Source organism: Trachypithecus francoisi, unplaced genomic scaffold, assembly GCF_009764315.1.
Source record: "Trachypithecus francoisi isolate TF-2019V2 unplaced genomic scaffold, Tfra_2.0 Lachesis_group13, whole genome shotgun sequence".
Classification (NCBI taxonomy): Eukaryota; Metazoa; Chordata; class Mammalia; order Primates; family Cercopithecidae; genus Trachypithecus; species Trachypithecus francoisi.
The window spans coordinates 84,146,620-84,165,523 of record NW_022681458.1 but is presented as its reverse complement, the minus strand read 5'-3'; the positions used below and the strand labels follow the sequence as shown (position 1 = coordinate 84,165,523).

At 43.0% G+C, this 18,904-nt stretch overlaps 1 protein-coding gene across 12 annotated transcripts in view; it reads left to right on the top strand.

Annotated features, from left to right (window-relative positions):
* PKP4 (plakophilin 4) overlaps positions 1–18,904 on the top strand; it is a 233,263-nt gene that overhangs the window by 202,527 nt on the left and 11,832 nt on the right. For all 12 annotated transcript variants that reach the window (XM_033231419.1, XM_033231422.1, XM_033231416.1 and 9 more), the window contains 6 exons: positions 6,509–6,692; positions 9,685–9,802; positions 11,233–11,424; positions 11,608–11,781; positions 15,428–15,578; positions 18,693–18,888. In XM_033231419.1, coding sequence (XP_033087310.1) covers positions 6,509–6,692; positions 9,685–9,802; positions 11,233–11,424; positions 11,608–11,781; positions 15,428–15,578; positions 18,693–18,888 — 1,015 coding nt within the window. The remainder of the gene's footprint in view (positions 1–6,508; positions 6,693–9,684; positions 9,803–11,232; positions 11,425–11,607; positions 11,782–15,427; positions 15,579–18,692; positions 18,889–18,904) is intronic.

The window sequence follows — 18,904 nt, the reverse complement described above, 5'->3', positions numbered from 1 at the left end:
TTGACACTCCAACTCAAATGTGGTCTTCCATTCTCCTATCAAACAGAAGTTCACACACTTTGAAAAACATCCAGGGAGAAGTGGCATGGTCTCGAATGAGCGTGAGCTTTGGAGCCAGGTTGACTTGTTTCCTTCCAGCTCTGTGGCTCCAGGCACATCACCACTGTCAAACCTCAGTGTCGCCAGCGATAACACATTACTTGCTGCTTGGTGTTTTTGTGATGATGTGTGTTTAGCGCCTGGCACACAGGATATTCAAGCCATACTTGTTGCTCTTCTTCCCCTTTGTCACAACTGCCTAGTGGTGTAACTGTTTGTGGTAAGGCCCCCCTGAGAACAGACAGCTCCCCTGTGTGTCTCCCTTGGAGTCTGGCATGAAGCAAGCAAGCATCTCTGCCAGCACTGTTCAACAGGAGAATAATATGAGCTGCATATTTTCTACGTTTTCTAGCAGCCATGGGAAACCTATTTTAATAACATATTTTATTTGGCCTGATAGTTTCAAAGTATTTCAACTTCTAAGAAATATAAAAATTATTAATGAGATGTTTTGCATTCACTTCTTCGTACCCAGTCTTCATAATCTATTTTTTTACTTAACAGTGAATCTCAATTTGGACTAGCCATATTTCAAGTAGCCACATGTGACTGATGGCCACCATATAGGGCAGCACAGGTCTATACTGCGTTTGGGTAGAGGTAACGTAAATCTCAAAGGTGGAAGGTGTGTAACTTTAAGGCTGGCGGGAAGCCATATCGTAGCAGGATGTAGGCCCCATAGCATCTTGGCATTACTCTCTTCCCAAGAAAAAGCCACAGAAGTTTATAAAAACCCGTTGGGCTAAGGGGAGAACTTCAGTGGCAGCTGTATAGAGAAGAAATGAAGATGTGTGTTTGCTAGGTCCTGAGTGTTTCAGCCAGAGACTATATAGGGAATGATAATGGAGGCATGTGCTAGGAGAAGCAGGCAAGGGCCCTGATAAAATCTGCAACCCTGATATTATTATGTTTGTGCTATTAATCTAATATTTCTACCCCCATTTTTCAAGAATGTTTGCAGGGTGGTTATTTATGACACCAGTCTGTTCCAGTGAGCCCATAGATGCAGAATTGCCAGGAGCTGGGGCGGGCGGTGGGGAGGAATACATACGGGTCAGTGTTCCCCCAGAGAGCTTCATTGGGAATGCACAGTCCCATTAGCCACTGGTCATGATACTTGCTTTGTACTGGGAATGGAGTGGGGGTTGAGTGTGCACAAGACCTTAGCATCTGTTATCTCCTTGACGATTCCTCATACCCTGAGCCTGGGTAGTTTTACCTGCCTCCCTCATGAACGTGTTGTGAAGGAGCACAACTGAAACCAGAGCACTCAGAGCAAGGTTCACTCAAGAAGGAAAATGCAGGAGCCTGTCCAGTGATGATGTTTGAAGCACATTGGCACCTTCTTAGCTGTTGCTTTTTTTCTTTTGACTGTGTCTACAAACACTTGGGCTTTTTAAAATATAATTAGGAAACATGGCGTAAATTGACTGCTGTCTCAAAATGAATGGTTTAAGATTGTCTTTCACATCAAAAAGAAAAACAGTTGAGTAGGCTGCCTTGCGTATCCGCCACCAGAGAAATCGCATTTTCCAAATGTTGTTGGTTGTTTTTTAATATCCTTTAAGAAGTGCATTTTTCAAATAGTTGCTATTATTTTAATTAATCAGTAAAATCAGCTTCTAATTCGACTATAAAATTATCAGTTGGCCATTAGAATAGCTATAAAGCTAGTTTTAAATGTGAGCTCTTTCAAAATTGTGCAGTGTAGGATTTATGTGAAATGGTATTTTAATTACTTTATTCATTCTTTGTGGGGAAAATGAACTTTCATCTCTCATGGCAGTATTTCATTGTGATTATTGGTTACTCATAATTATATGTACTTGTTCCTGTGACAGAGAATAAGCAGCATTTTCTACAATAATATGCATGAAACTCCCTAATATTTTCTAAATTAGTTTGTATATTTATATTCTTAGTCCTCACAACAAATAGCTAATTGCTTTAAATTAAATAAAACCTCAAGCTTCCTCAACCCAATTCTAGTTTATTTTTAACTTTCCCATTGGGAACCAGGAGATAATGGAATATAGCAATAAATGTTTTTGAAACAAATTTTGCATTAGGATGTTGGAGTTAGAGGTTTGTCATGTTGATGGAGAAGGCTAATCCTACAGCTCTTCATTTTCTCATCAGTCTTACTACATCTGGGACTTGGTGTATTCTCTATTCATTATTTACTGCCCTAGCAAGATTCTTCCTGACCCATTAAATGAAGCCCTAGACAAAGTAGAGAGAACACTGTTTTAGTGAGGTCGAGCACACACAGGTGTTATTAGTCGGTCTTAAGAGAGGTGCTTTTTACTTTGAGCAAAAAAGCCAAATTAATCATTTCATATTTAAGGCTTTGAAGTTTAATTAAATCTTTTTCATCCATTATTTGTTGACTAGAACTGGTTGTTTTGGCTTTATATAACCTTAGTTTTGGAATAGAAAGTGAGGAAGAAAAAGCAGTGCCTTGAGACTTGCTTTGCTGCTCAGAATGGCGAGTTAAATCCATACCAAAGGCTGCAGCTTTGTGTTACATTGTGAAGTGCAGGATTAGAGGGATAATATAACACGCAATGCAGGGTGATAAAGCTGCCTTTTTGTGGGTCCCTTGAACACCACATACTTAGCAAAAATAGAACCTTTCCTTTTTTCTGGTCAAGAATAACTGTGAACTTTTTTTTTTTTTTTTTTTGGAAGTTGCAGAAATGGAAGCCTGAATTTCTATGGTAGGCTACTGTTATGATCCATAAGTCATTTTAGTTGACTGAAAGATAGCAGAGTCAGCCTGTCTACTGAAGGGGAACATATTTTTTAACAACTTTATGTTTTATAATTTGTCAGCACTGTTCCTTTCTATTTTGCACTTTGAGGGATGGGGATTCTGGCATGTTGGTGTGACTTTTCTGATTCTGGGAGATAGAATGGCAACTGGATTCTCCTATCCCCATAACTAAGATGGTGGTTTCAGCATCCATCTATTTTGGTCTCAATGTGAAAGGCAGGCAAAAGTATGCTGACAAACTTTGTTAGAGATCCTCTCCCCCAGTTGCAAATTTTAAAGACACTCCTGAATACTCAGTTTTACAAAAAGGCACAAAGGCTAGGTAATAATAATAATACTTATAAGCTAAGTCCGATAGGCAGGAAATAAAAGAGAAATCTAAAAACAAATACAAGATATAAAAATGGATCCATCACAAATATTTTTGACCACCTACTATGTGTCCTGCATTTGTGTCACACAACATACATATAAAAGGATGGATAATAATAGGGTATTTCTTCCTCATTATATAATACTTGCTTAATGAAATTAAAATTACATTTCAGCATATAAATGTTCATCTTTTTTTTTTAATCGACATGTAGAATTTCAAACCTATAAAAATATTTAAAAAGGAAAGTTAATTAATTTGGGACAACTTGGCTCTTTAAGGTATTATATGTAAAGCACACAATGCCTAGCACAGAGTAAAGCCACGGTAAATGGTGATGCTACCATTCTTTACATTGATTTAGGAATGTTTACGCTATGTCCAATCCCAAGTATATATACTGGCTAATACTAAGCTGTAGAGTGACATACAGCTCCATCAGTCATTCTGAATGCCTGGGAAGAAAAAGAAAGAGCAGGACAAAATTCTACCACCAGCATGAAAATCAGGGAAATTCTCAAATCAGAGAAATATCCTCTTGCCAGAAGTAGGTGTTAGAAGTAGCTGGGAGTAGAGACAGAAACCACAAAAAAGCGGGTTTTTCTGAAAGCAATCAGATAATTTCTAGGCATCACCTCCAGGATCCAATATGCTGAAGAACCACTCTTCTTAGTCATGTTTTCACCTGAAGTTTGTGACACAGCTTGTTTAATTTTCTGTATATATATCCAGTATTATCGTATGAGAGACTCTCCATAAACAGCTGACTTTACTGGAATGCATTTATTCTGTGAAGTTGAAAATATCTTACTGAAAAATGCAGCTCTCCACCATGCATTGAGGAATTCGAAAGCTGTGACAGAAAATTTGTGCCAATGGCATTAGGAATCACATGTTATGAAACTGTCCGCAGGGGAGGTTAGGGAATCACCCTTTTCCCACTGATGGCTTCTGGGCCGCATGCTGCCACTGTAGCTGGCTCATGCTCCTGGAGGCCCCATCAGGGCCCAGGGTGGCTATGGTTGGCCTCCCTAGCAGGAAATGTTAAAGCCCATGTTAGTGACAGAGTCTGTTGTCCTGCCCTGCTATGCCTTGACCCAACTCTGTCTTCTGTTTTCACTCCCTTGCCCTGTTATTTGGTTAGGACAGACTGCCAAAAGAAGTGTTTCTCATCCTTAGCTCCCGGGTCCCTTCTGTGGTCGTCAGGCTTATCAAATGTCTTTTAGATTTGAAACAGAAACACAATGAAGCCCAAAATGGAGCATAGATAATATGAAGCTGCTATGAGTCAATTGGGGTGGGGATCCGGAGCCTTAGGACCATTTCTTCCCCAACTCCCACGTGGCTGCCGCTACAGGAGGCCAGCAAAACCCCCAGGATCCAGGGAGCACAGTTTAAAACCATTGCCCAAAAGCACTTTATATAGAAGCATAGCCAATTTTCTAAGAATCCGTGGAGCAATAGCTCCAACTGTAGAATTTAAGTTCTTTTCATAAGTACCCATAATGTGTGCTGCCTTCTAACCAGGACCCTAGTTTTTGTGTACCCCAACATAATTATATAAGCAAAGGTCTGTCATGAACAGAAGAAAAGAAGAACAGAACAAGCTTTCAGAGGTAAAGCAGAGTCTTTACTTGCCTGATTTAGAACTGTCTTAAGTCTCCCTCCCATTCTGTGTCCTGAAGGCTGCAGTTATGGTGGAATAGGAGCAGAAAAGGGGCAAGAGTCCTTGGGGAACAAGGGAAACCAAATCAGCAAGATCCAGAAGTCAAAGCCAAGTGAAAGAGGAAAGTAATGGGCACAGGTCCAGAGCAGAACACAAGAGGAGGCCAGAGCACAAGCATCAGGTTCCAGTCCGACCATTCCCTCCACTGGACAGACCTGGGAAGGGGCAGTCCTCACGCAGTTTAGAGTCAGAGGATTGTTTCACTCTCTTCACTTCTAGCCCTTGGCTTCTACCTCCCCTTCCTCCACAAAGGAAGGGGTTCCTGTCTTCCTCCCCATACCACCCTCCTTTACAGGGGCACCCAGAGAAGGCTGAGCAGGCAGTGTCCAGGCTGGCTTCTTGGGCCATGACAGCTGGAGCAGCAGTGCTCAGTCTTGTCTCTGGGCCACGCTCTTGATCAGTCATGTTCACAGGCCTGACACACTCTCGTGGACATAGGCAGATTTTGCCACCCCTCCCTCTCTGCAAGGCCACAAACGTTTTTGTGTGTTGGTAGTTGTGAAAGCACTGTACAGACTCCAGCAACTTGCCAGGGATGTGCCAGGAGTGGAGGGCTCTGGGGAACTTGAATGCAGAGAAAACCAGCTGTACCATCTCTTCTCCACCTACTTTCCTCTTACTCAGGAAGATGCACTGATGTGAAAATGACGTTAGGGTAGGTATCATCTCAAATTCGCTCCAATGTCTATGAGAGCAATTATTGGAAAACCTGTGCTATAATAATAATTTAAGCTACCTCATACTTGATGCAAAGATTAAGGCCCTGTAATATCATTAAATAGAACTCTAATAAGCTCCATTTAGGATCTGTTATCCTGAAATCTTGATATGAATTACAATACAGGCGCTTCTTAATTTATTGTTAGTTTCACCTGTCTCCAAAAAGGAATGACAGTAACATGTATTTCTAAAGCACATGATAATAAAACTCTTAAAATTGATATAGAAGTGTTTAAACCTTATCTAAGTAAGGTGGATGAAGCAAATATAACAAATGTCGTGCCAGGAAAGTTATGGCAAGTGCTTTATTGAAGCTTGAGTTTCCTGATAGCAAAAGTAAGAAAAGGAAGCAGATGAAGAAAAACATGCCAGTCTTTCAAGAAAAAAATATTTTTCCAAGTACTAAATTCTAAAAATGGTTTGTCACATAGCCATTAAATGTAAAATACAATGCAATGAATAGCAGTTTTATAAAAATCATAGATGCATGATATTCAAGACCCTTGCTGGATTGTGCCCCTCTCCCTTTACAGAGTAACTAATTTGCTTTGCAAAATCCACAGTCACCTTGCCTGATAGATACAGAGGCTCTAAAATCTAAGAGGGTGAATATTAAGAATTTGTAATATGCTGTTGGAGGCTCATATATTCACTCAAAACTCATTAGAGGTCTCTCCCCAACCTGGATGCAAATACAGGCCATAGATTAGGTTTGGAACAGACTAACTTCATATTATTTAGAGCTAATATGTTTATTTTATTTCTAAAGCCACAGGATCTCTAACTATTTGATCTTTTAAATCTCCTTTTTTAGGAGTTCTTTGGAATTTATCCTCATGTGATGCTGTAAAAATGACAATCATTCGAGATGCTCTCTCAACCTTAACAAACACTGTGATCGTTCCACATTCTGGATGGAATAACTCTTCTTTTGATGATGATCATAAAATTAAATTTCAGACTTCACTAGTTCTGCGTAACACGACAGGTTGCCTGAGGTAAATTCTTTATTTCTTCTTTCCAATTAGTTCTGTGATTAAATAATATGTGTCATAGGTAAATTGATTTTAGGAGGACTTGCTTTATTAACATCTATCTAAGTTTCCAGTTTTTATTTCAAAATTTAGGCCACTGAACTGGGAGAAAAACATCATGAGCACAGACTTGTGGCCTTAAAGAAGTTATCCTGTAAATGACTCTTCTGTGACTTACCCAGAAAGGCCCTTTCAGTCTAAGATTACTGCCAAAATTCCAGTGTTTTCCACTTTAACAGCATTTTTCTGGTAATCGCATTCTGATTGCTCATGTGTTTGCAGCCTGGTGTTTGTTTAAATTCAAAATGTGATGGTTAAAACCATTTTGCTTTTAAAGAGGTGTGTGATTTAAACAATCAGTTTCAAGTTTTATAAATAAGTGAACATGAGCCCAAATACTCTTTTTTAGTCATTATCTTTTACAGTTAAAGTCTATATATAAAGTCTGTTGCAAGCGTGCACAGTAGAGTTCATTATTTGCCGTTAACACTCATCAGCTCCATTTTGACCCTGTTTCCCAGCCTTACAGTATCCTGGGAACTGGAAGCAAGCCTTAGGGCAGAGTGGAACAGGGACAGAAAGAGTGGGCTCTGGTCTCAGACCGCCTGGCTTCCAGGACCCCTTTGAGCCTCCGTTTCCTCATCTGTAGAATAGGGATGATAATACCGCCTCAGAGCTGTGAGGGGTCAGCAGATGCTTGTGGAAGGTGCTTAGCGCAGTGTCATCATGTGAGCACTCAGTGAGTGTTGTTTAACATCTAAGCATCACCAAGACAGACAGCTCGAAAGAGAGCAGAGCTTGCGTGGCTGGTCTGCAGCCTTGTGACTGGTAGCTATCAGCCCCGGTCAGGGGGCAGTGCTGGTGGGGAGGTAACAAGAGTTAGGATCCCAGAATGCAGGCCAGCTCCTCCTAATTCAGATGCCTGCATCCTAGGGTGGGTCTCGTGGCGTAGCAATCATCCAAAGAGCTAGGATTACTCCTCAGCCAGCCAGGTAGGCTTCAGGGAGAGCCTGGGGCAGGACTCACCCTAACTCCCCCAGTGGGTGAGGGATAGAAACATTTGGTGAATGCCCTCTGTGTAAAACCAATGACCAATAAAACAGACTAGGTCCCTGCTCTGATGGAACCACATTCTTCCAGGAAGACGGACAAACAAGGAAATAAGAAAATAACAGTGGGTGCTATAAAAATAAATAGGGTGCTATAAAAATAAATAATGAGGGTTATTGAATGGTTACTTTGGTGGTCAGGGGGTCTCGAGTTTAAATTTAAGCCTACATCTGAAATACCACAAGGAGTGACTCACTAGAGGGTGGTGTTGGGGAAGACAAGAGTCATAAGCCAGTCAAGGGAATGGTTAAGTAAAGGTTCTGGGCCAGAAATGAGCTTGCAGCCATAGCCTACTGAGCAAAGGGCAGAGTGGTACCAGATTATATAGGATTTTGTAAGTCAGGTGGGGTTTGCATTTTATTCCAAGTGCCATGGGAAACCATCAGAGTGTTCTAAGCAGTGGAGTAATGGGGTTCGTTTCTGGGTGCAGTGTTGAAGAGTGAGTATGGGCAGAAGTAGAGACAGGAACATCAGGCTGTTGCAGAGATCCAGACAAACAGTGAGAGTGGCCTAGACCCAGGTGCTGGGGTGAGGTAGGCAGATTTGGGTTATTTTGTGGAGGAAAAGCTGACAATGCTTACTAATAGATTGAGTATTAGGAGCGAGGAAAGGGGGGAAATAAGGATACACCTAGATCTTTGGCTGGATCAGCTGCAAGCACAGAAGTGCTATTGATGGGGGGAAGGGAGAAGAATGCTTGGAAGGGTGAGCAGGTGAGCAGCTCAGAGTTTTGACAATGTCCAGTTTGAGAAGTCTAATTAGCTATCTACATGCCAGTGTCAAGAAAGCAATTGGAGGAAAGAATCCGCAATTCTAGAGAGCAGTCAGGGCCATGGGTCCATAGGTTGTATTAAAGCCAAGGAGCAGAAGGCAGCACCTCGGAGAGTGCTAAGATGAAGACAAGACAGGACCTGGGGCGCTCCCATGGGCAGATGAGTCTGAGATGTGCGAGATGAGAGAGAAGCCGGGTGGGGTCCCAGAAGCCAGTGGAGAAAAAGAAGGTGGTGCAGAGAGGCAGGGCAGATGAGAGCCACCGTTCCACCGCCCCCTCATCTAGTCGCAGTTTTGCAAATTCTCAATCTGCATAATTTTACAGGTAGCCTAGAACCATTGTTAATAGGACATAAAATAGATCCTTATTTGGTATCAATTTATGAAGGCAAATTGATATAAAAAAATGTAGACACAAAACTGTTTTCTGGGTGTTTTATAATTGAAAAGATGAGAAAAGTTTTAGCATAAGCAAATATCTATATTTAACTTGAAATGTTTATAATACAAGAAATTATATGTTTCCTCTGTTCATCCAAGAAACATTTAATGACCACCTACTTACTGCACACAAAATATTATAATAGGCCCGGGGGATTGCAAGAAGCTTCTGGCCTAACAAGGGAGGTGAAGCATGTCTAGAAGTAGCAACCACCATGACTGAGAGCAGGCCGCCTTCCAGGAAGCAGGCACTTTTCTGATTGTTTTCTATGTAGCAACTCACTTCTTCTTCACAACAACTCTGTGAGATAGTTACTGTTATTTTCCTCCTTTTACATATGAAGAAGCTCAGGAGAATAGGCCCCTAAAGAATTACATGAGGGAGTTAGAAAGTGACACATCATGAGGGAGATACAGTCCAAATGTGCAGGTTCCCTTCCATGTGTGGATAATGAGGAGCCAGCCACCATTGTGAGCTTCAGGGATGTTACTGTGCAAGCCCTCAGTGCCGCCTCAGACCTCTAAGTGGCTGCCACCTGTTGTCTGCTTTCTCAGATCCTTAAGGTAAGTCCACGTGGCTGATGAGTGCATGCATGATTCATCTCAGCAGCTCCTCCTGTCTCCACCCCTTTAGGAACCTCAGCTCCGCGGGGGAAGAAGCTCGGAAGCAAATGCGGTCCTGCGAGGGGCTGGTAGACTCACTGTTGTATGTGATCCACACGTGTGTGAACACATCTGATTATGACAGCAAGGTCAGTGCTGGCTGCAGGAAGGCGTGGTGGCAGGTTACCATGGTGCCTGGTGCCACTATTTGCATGCCATTGGTTCTTTCTGACCTGTAGAGCCTGTCCTCCTCAGGAGGCCACTCTCCAGATCAAAGGGCAAGTCTCCAAAATTACAGGAGGAAGGGCGTGGCAACTTAAGAAAATACCCTGAGAACCGTGAGAACAGAGTGGCTGGTGTGATAAAGGCTTTCTCTCTGGTTCTCCTAGGCTCATTCTCAGGGTGGTGCCCATGCTGCTATTTCCTCCAGTTCTGCATCCCCACTAGAATCAGAGCCATCAGTACCTGAGTATCTACTGAATAAAAGTTCCTGGTTGAGGCACTGTAATCCCCGCAAACTCTCTGCCCTCTTGGCTGCAGTGCAGTCCACAGTCCCCACCCCCAGCACTAAGTGTTGCTGCACCTCTCTACACCCACTCCTGCTGCTGCCCTGTAGTTGGTCTGTCCCCAGCATGAGCCCCTTACCCTGTCCCTCCTGTGTCCGAGTGCAGGGCGTTCTGCTCATCATTTGTCAGCTGTGACGACCATCCAGGATCTTCCTGGGGACCAAGGAAAGTGGGAAGTACAGGAAAGAGAGACTGAAAGTGTCAGGACTTCCAAAGTGGGCCAGATACTTGGTGTCAGGATGGACTGGACTAGGAGAGGCCTTTGGAAGGTGTTGGATTGTAAGGGTGAGCCTGAGAGGAAAAAGGATGACAAGTGTCTGGGAAAAGAGAGAGGAGTACAAGGGAACACTTTTTATTTGAGTCTCATTGAACCAGGAGATCTGCAGATGAAATTGAGAGGAGTAAGCAAGTTGGAAAGGGAAGCTTGCTAGATAGGCAAATGCTGAACTTGGTTTTAGACACTCAGTTAAATGACAGTTGGCCTCCCAATCAGAGGTGTGATACAGTCTTTTAGGGAACAAAAGACCATGCACAGAAGGCAAATGTCAACAGAGAAAGACACCTCTGAACATGGCTCCAAAGGAGGGTGGAGTTGGGAGATTGAGAAGGAGGCAGACATGGAACTTGGGGATATGGTTGTCCCCAGGGAGGGAGTTGGGGCATCTGTTGTCATGCCAAGGATCTGCAGTAGTGAGAAGTGAGGCTCAGACGTCTTGGGTGCATCCTGCACGGCAGCAGCCCTGAGGAGAAACACTGGGCTGGAGCCTCATGCATTTCAGTCGGCATGAAGTCAGATCCTCAGCAGGACTGAGAAGGGCTCTGCATCCCGTCATCTGGGTATTCCACAAACACTCTAGAATCATAATTCCCTCTTCAGATTGTTTCAAGTTCCCAAAAATAAAAAGTAGTTCTTTCATATTTCCCATTTATTTCCTGTCTGTAGTGTTCAGTACAGAAGTGTTTTGCTCTAATGTGCCGAGTTGTTTTTAATTATACGCCATGCTGGGTTTCAGACAGTGGAGAACTGCGTGTGCACCCTGAGGAACCTGTCCTATCGGCTAGAGCTGGAGGTGCCCCAGGCCCGGTTACTGGGACTGAACGAATTGGATGACTTACTAGGAAAAGAGTCTCCCAGCAAAGACTCTGAGCCAAGCTGCTGGGGGAAGAAGAAGAAAAAGAAAAAGAGGACTCCGCAAGAAGATCAAGTTAGCATTTTATCTGATATGAGACTCTCAAGTTTCATTTTTCTGGGAGTGAGGAATCACATATTTGGCAAGAAAATAAATTTTCTGCATAGCTATAGCTGAGTCCCGCAAAGGTGAATGTTTTCAAGTATTGAAGATCATGTTCATTCTGCCTCCATTTAAAGTGTGCTGTTTGTCTTTCAGTGGGATGGAGTTGGTCCTATCCCAGGATTGTCGAAGTCCCCCAAAGGGGTTGAGATGCTGTGGCACCCATCGGTGGTAAAACCATATCTGACTCTTCTAGCAGAAAGTTCCAACCCAGCCACCTTGGAAGGCTCTGCCGGGTCTCTCCAGAACCTCTCTGCTGGCAACTGGAAGGTAGGATGACTTCCGTGTATCTACACTTCTTTCCATCTTTGCAAATTAACTTGAAATGTTATATGTGTATGTTCTGCCTCAGATCAGCCCTGATGATGAAATGGTCACAGTTACTTAGTTTGTCTGTGAAGAGGGTAAAGGGAAAAAAGGGAGACAAGCAGTTGCTCTGGGGATCCAAAGATAAATACAAGTCCCTCACTGTGAGAAACAGAAGGCTAGTGAGAAAAATAGATGGTGCCAGCACAGTGTAGAAGCCACAGGATGTGTGTGTTGTGGGGTCCTGAAAGAAGACATCTAACCCAGCCACACAAGTAAGGGAAGGTCAGGAAAAGAGCAGAGTGAGGACATGGAGGAGATTTCCTGAAGGGGATGCCGCCCAGCAGAATCTCTAAGGATGAATGAAAGTAAGCCAGTAGAGGCTGAGGCTGCAGTGTAGAGGGAGCCATCCAGATAACAGGGACAACAGGAGGAAAGTCTCGCGGTGCAGAGAAGACAGTGTGGGCCAGGACTACTGGCTGCCCTCTGGGGCCCAGTGTGGAGCCAGGCATCATGGATAGGCCTGAAGGCCAAATTTCAGGAGCTGAGTCCTAACCTGCACACAGGAGGGGCTACTGAAAGAGTCTGGGCAAATGAGTGACAGAGACGGGCTAATGTCATCACTGCTCACCCATTTACATGGCAGTGCAAAAGGTGGATTCAAGGAAGGGAGAGTTAGAAGCAGGGATTGCATTTGGGAGCCAGTGCAGCAGTACAAACAGGTGAGAGATCTTGAGTGGCAGAACAGAACACAGGTTGGGCAGTGCTATGGGGAGGGATAGAGGACCTCACTCTGTTCCTCTCAGGTAGTTACAGACATGCCTGTGTCTAAGGTTTCTGCATCTCTTTGCAGGTATATGACTATGAAAACTGAAGACAGTTTCCTCTTGTTACCACTGTAAGCGAGTTCTCAGAACTTTCTTTTTTTTTTTTTTTTTTTTTTTTTTGAGACGGAGTCTCGCTCTGTCGCCCAGGCTGGAGTGTGCAGTGGCCGGATCGCAGCTCACTGCAAGCTCCGCCTCCTGGGTTCACGCCATTCTCCTGCCTCAGCCTCCCGAGGAGCTGGGACTACAGGCGCCCGCCACCTCGCCCGGCTAGTTTTTTTTTTTGTATTTTTTTAGTAGAGACGGGGTTTCACCGTGTTAGCCAGGATGGTCTGGATCTCCTGACCTCGTGATCCGCCCGTCTCGGCCTCCCAAAGTGCTGGGATTACAGGCTTGAGCCACCGCGCCCGGCCGAGTTCTCAGAACTTTCTTCTTTTTTTTTTTTTTTTTTGAGACAGAGTCTCGCTCTGTCGCCCAGGCTGGAGTGCTGTGGCCGGATCTCAGCTCACTGCAAGCTCCGCCTCCCGGGTTTACGCCATTCTCCTGCCTCAGCCTCCCGAGTAGCTGGGACTACAGGCGCCCGCCACCTCGCCCGGCTAGATTTTTGTATTTTTTAGTAGAGACGGGGTTTCACCGTGTTAGCCGGGATGATCTCGATCTCCTGACCTCGTGATCCGCCCGTCTCGGCCTCCCAAAGTGCTGGGATTACAGGCTTGAGCCACCGCGCCGGGCCGAGTTCTCAGAACTTTCTAAATGTCCCCCAGCAACTTCCCAGACAGTCCTTGTCTGAGACATTTTCAACCTCTAGAAAGTTCCTGACAGGTGTATTTTGTAGAGTTTTTACAATGCTTGCTTTTGGCCACTTATCCCACCTTAACCTCCCAAAATGAGAATCTTTTGGTGATGGTGTTTTCAAGATAGTGAAAAGAATTGATAAACCTAGGTATGGTTTGTTTCAGGCAAGTGGCCGCTATGTTGAATATAGACCGATAACTATGGTCTAGTGCTAAGCCAGTGTGGTGATTTTGTTGTGGCTCCTGAAGTGCCAGTGACTCCATGTGTAAATGCTGGCTCTGAATCCAGGCAACTCTGCTTACCGTCTGGCAGCCTAGAGGCTCTGCCCACAGTTTCCACCTCCCTAAAATAAAGCGAATATTAATACCTGCCTTATAAGGTGATTGTGAGGATTTAGTGAGATACTCCCAGCACATAGGTATTTATAAACATTTATGTTGTAGAACAGCCTTCACCTTCAGCTTCTATGACCAGAGGATCATTTGATGATACTTAAAAAGGCAATAATTGAAATCGGTGTGATTTGAGTTGTTTCGAAGTTCGTGTCTGGGATCATTTAGTGAGATAGTTAGATGGCAAGCTCATTTAAAATGTAAACATTGTATCTAAGCAATTTCAATAGTGAGTTAAAATACTGGACCTTCACTAAGAAAATGAGATAATCGTGGCCACAAGTGTTATCAAGTAAGAAGCTATTTCGGGAGGAGCAATAGCTGTAGTTCTCCAGAAGGGAGATGGGCTGGGCTGGGCTGGGCTGGGCTGGTAGGTCTCCAAGTGAGACAGAAAGAGATGGTTCTGTTGTTGCAAGTTTCAGAGAGAGAAGTTCATAAAACTGCCTGAGTGCTTTGCCCAGTAACAAGTCATGTACTTCATTTCCCCCCTGTAGACTTCTTTTGATTTGAAAAATAGGAGTATGCATTTCATATGCAGAATATAAATAGGATCTTTGAAATGCATCTTTCCCTCTTATTTGTATTATTAAAATAATCTATTCTGTTGGTATTCAAGAAAATGGATGGTCAATCACATATTTTAATGTTCAAAATAATACAAAGGCCTGGTAGATCTCTGTCCTCATGTCTTGGTCACAGTAGGAAAGTAGATGTTTTGTGAGCAGCATCTTTCAATTACCCTAAAATTTGAAAGATGATTTGCATTGGTTGAAAAAGTCAATTAAAGCTCAAAGCTGAAAACAAGATTAAAGAACCGTTCAAGATTAAAGAACCGTTTTCTAATGTTACTCTTTTTGGTTGTTTCACTGATGAGTTAGCGCTCATTTCCATTTTATAAGATACACAAACTGACTCACTATATAGAGTTTCTTCATAGTCACAGAAAAATTTCTTGACTATGGATTTTTAAAAAACAGCATCAGCAGCTAACTAATCTTGAGTGAGAATGCATTTTGCACACAAATATACTTACTTTTTCACCAGGCTTTATGAATTATGATGCTGGATGTTTCTGGAGAATTCTCTTTCTTCTGAGGCAAGGGATTTTTCCAACCAATCTCTTTGACAGGTTACTGAACTCTAAATATTGTTGCAGGGAATGGAGAAAAAAAACTGACTTGATGGAGACAGGTTATCCTTTCATGTGTGCTGATGGGTTACTGTCTCTGCCATCCTATTTATAGCCTCTGGGCTTGGCAGGGGACCAACTGCAAAGAAAACACACGATCCTTCCTTAATCATGTTTATGTATCTGAGATAGAAAGTAATCACTGCCTTCTCTTTTCTGCACAAAAATATCTGGCAGATGGTGGTTTCAGATTTTCAGGCTTTGGGATTTCTTTTTAAATCAGTCATTCTAGCCTATCTTTCTCCCCAACTTTGGTTTTCTCTTCACTGACACCACAGATTTGATCTTCAATTGGAAAGAAACCATTTAATCTATTAGTTCATCTTTTGGAAACACCTTTTTTAGGTGACAGTAACATATGAGAGTGGAACTCTGTTTTATATTACTTCTTGCCTTATTTTTCTCACTAGTTTGCAGCATACATCCGGGCGGCCGTCCGAAAAGAAAAGGGGCTCCCCATCCTTGTGGAGCTTCTGAGAATGGATAATGATAGAGTTGTTTCTTCCGTGGCAACCGCCTTGAGGAATATGGCACTCGATGTTCGCAACAAGGAGCTCATAGGTATGTTCTGGTGACAAGATGAGCTGTAAATGTGAGAGCAGCTACAAAACTCGTGAAGCTCTTCTTTTGATTGATAAATATATGGCTTCTAAAATCATTAACAGCTGAGCCCTAGTCTCCAGTTTCTTGGCATATTTCAGTACTCCTGCTTTGTGACCATTCTTTTTCAGCAGGAGTCAAGCTCATTAATTAATCATTGATTAGGGAAGGTAAATTTTCAGAAAGGCCAGCAATTTTAGTTGTACCTTACAACAGTAGTAGAGTTAGTGTCTCTCATTTCTAAGAGAGTTCCCTATATTCTGAGCGACAAAAAATCTTAATTCTCCCTTTCCAAATTTTGGACTGATATCTGCTAATTCACCAACACTACCATACTCTAAATAAAAAATCACATGAATGTTTTGTAGCTTTCCCCTCTCACATCGGTATAAATGTTGATCCTAGAGAAGAACCACTGTCCCAGCATCATTTCCACCCAGGGCAGGGGCAGGACTAGGGTGAGCTAAGCAAGGCCCCAAGACCACAACATTTTAGGAGGCCTTTACTCTCAGGTTTGTAAAGGTAGGGTTGGCACATGCACAAACCAAACAGTGAGGACTTCTGTAAGCTCCGCATCCCAGGCAGCTTGCTTGCCTCTGAGACATTGCCACGTCTTAGGCAGGATGCAGGCTAAAGAAGAGATCAGGGACCCCCCCCCCATAAACCTGAGCTTCATTCCTAGGATCTGCTGCTCACTGGCCATGCAACCTGAGGTGTCCTGTATAACCCCCTCCAGGCTCCATTATTCTCTCTAGGTTGGAAAGGAAAGGAAACTCCTCATCTCTGAGGGGGAGCTGTTGATGCCTGCTGTCCTAACTGTGGGTTTGCTGTAAAGAGGAAATTAGAGAACTCCATGCCAAGTCCTACAGCTGGTGACAGGTCAGGGGAGAAGGAGGGGAAATGGGACAAGATCTTATGTGGATTCATCTGAATCTATAGTAAACTTAAAATACACCTGCCATGAGAGAAGGAGAGAGAAACAAGGGTGATGACGTTTACCATAAAGAGTTGCTGTAAGGATTAAACGTGATGACTTACAATGGAAGCCCTTCACACAGTGCCTGACAGAATTGCTATTTTGAATTGTTGCCCAGATTAACCTGCTCTTAACACACCATTCCTTTAAGCCAAATCATCCCCCTATGGAAAGGAAAGGAAGTTCCTCCACACCCTGTTCATGGTCCAGCTCGCGCCCAATTCTTGTAAATGTGCCATATCTCTCAGTTCCCACACTTCCTTGAAGAAATCCTTCAAGTCCCTAAAGAGAGATATTCTTTAAAGTTATTTTTCTTATGTCTATATTGTTTGGATTTCTTATAAGAAGCATATATAATTTGGACATTTTTAATGCTAAAATATACATGCTTGACACGTGTATCCTGTGGCCTGTTATATTTCACAACGCAAAGACACAGGTAGACAGGAGGCCTTGAGCTGGTACTGTGAAGTGCTAAGACCTTTGGCAAGAGGAATGTGTGTTCCAAGTCTTGGCTTCCTCCCAGTGCATTTCTGTGTTTTCTGTGAATAACCCTTTTTAACTTCCACTGGCCTGTCTCTCCAGTGATGAGCGTTTTTTTTTACCTGGCTGAAGCACTCTTGAACTATTCTATGAATCCGTTTTTTTTGTTTGTTTGTTTCCCTATTCCAGTCTTCCTGTGAGATCTGTACCCCTCCTGGATTCAGTATTTAGCTCTAATTTACCCAGCACTTCAGTTCCTAAGAACCTTCCACTTCTCTGACCTCTTCCCTCTTTTTTCACATTCATCATCAGCACTAGCAAAGGACTTTCTTTTCAGAGCCATTTTTCACAAAGAAGCAAAGTTTTGTCACTTCATAAAAGTTACTGCATACTTAACTGAGTGAGACCCACCCTGCTGTCTGGAGCTGCAAGTTCTGAGGGGACCACCACGCTCACTCACTCATAGGCAGAGCGAGCTGCCTCAGCCTAACCCCCAGGAGTGCAATTTAAAGTTATGCCTTGGCAAAATGACAAATTACATGTCATGGGCCTTTTGGTCATTCATGAGTATTCAAAATCACCAGGGCTAACTTATCATCTGCTCTGTAAACCACATTTATCTTGTGGCCTTACAGTGTCAGCACTGTTTTTCCACTCTTCCTAACAGTGTTTGCTGTGAGCGAGCCAGAGCCTTCCCTCCAACGTGCTGTACATTGCACAGCATGTAGTTGAGACCTGTCTTCTGCTTACCATTGTATATAAACAGCCTTTATAAAAACCCCATTTCACATCCACTCAATTATTAGCATGGGGGAAACTAAGAAAATGTTTACTTGCACTTTAGTTCATTTCTTTTTGTTTGTAGTACACTTAGAGTTTGTCAGTTGGTAATCTCTTTTTGGAGAGGAATAAGAAAAATTCAGTATCTATAAAGAAATACCTCAATAACTGTGAGACTCCCCTCACCTTGTCTTAGCAAGAATTTCATTATCATCGCATTACTCCTGGGAGATAACATACCTATAATTTTCATAGCAGAACTTTTACTTGTGTCATCTTTTAAAGAAACTAACATGTTGCCACCGTTGTCATATCAGCTGCTGTACACAGAAATGTGTAACTGTACCCAGTTCACACATTAAGATCCAGAAAGATCTAATGGAAAGTATTGTTTGACAGCCTGACTTGGTCCAGATTCAAAGGTAAGTTTTAAAAAGCTTTAAGAGGAAATTGAGGTATTTGTGATGCATAGGAATTCCCTTAAGGATAAAATTTACTATTATAATTCCTTCATTACTCAATGTTACTGAAAATACTTGAACGAAAACAACTTGATTTGTCTACCCAGTTTTATGCATTGATTTACATTTGCTTTCAGCAGTTGACGGTAATGTTTTATAAATGAATCATTTCTGCAAGTGACGTTGCAATAAATGTTAGCTTTCCCCTTATAATGACATTTGTCCTTTTCTTCTGTGCTATGGGTTTTGATATATTCCCCTGTTATTGTCTCTTTGGGGGTTTTATTTTTAAGAGATTGCATACCACCAGAATCTGAACAACAATAACCAAAGCCTAGTATCTGGAAGTAGAATTTACCCTTTTGCCTTTGGCAGGTAAATACGCCATGCGAGACCTGGTCAACCGGCTCCCCGGCGGCAACGGCCCCAGTGTCTTGTCTGATGAGACCATGGCAGCCATCTGCTGTGCTCTGCACGAGGTCACCAGCAAAAACATGGAGAACGCGAAAGCCCTGGCCGACTCAGGAGGCATAGAGAAGCTGGTGAACATAACCAAAGGCAGGGGCGACAGGCAAGTCTGCGGCAAG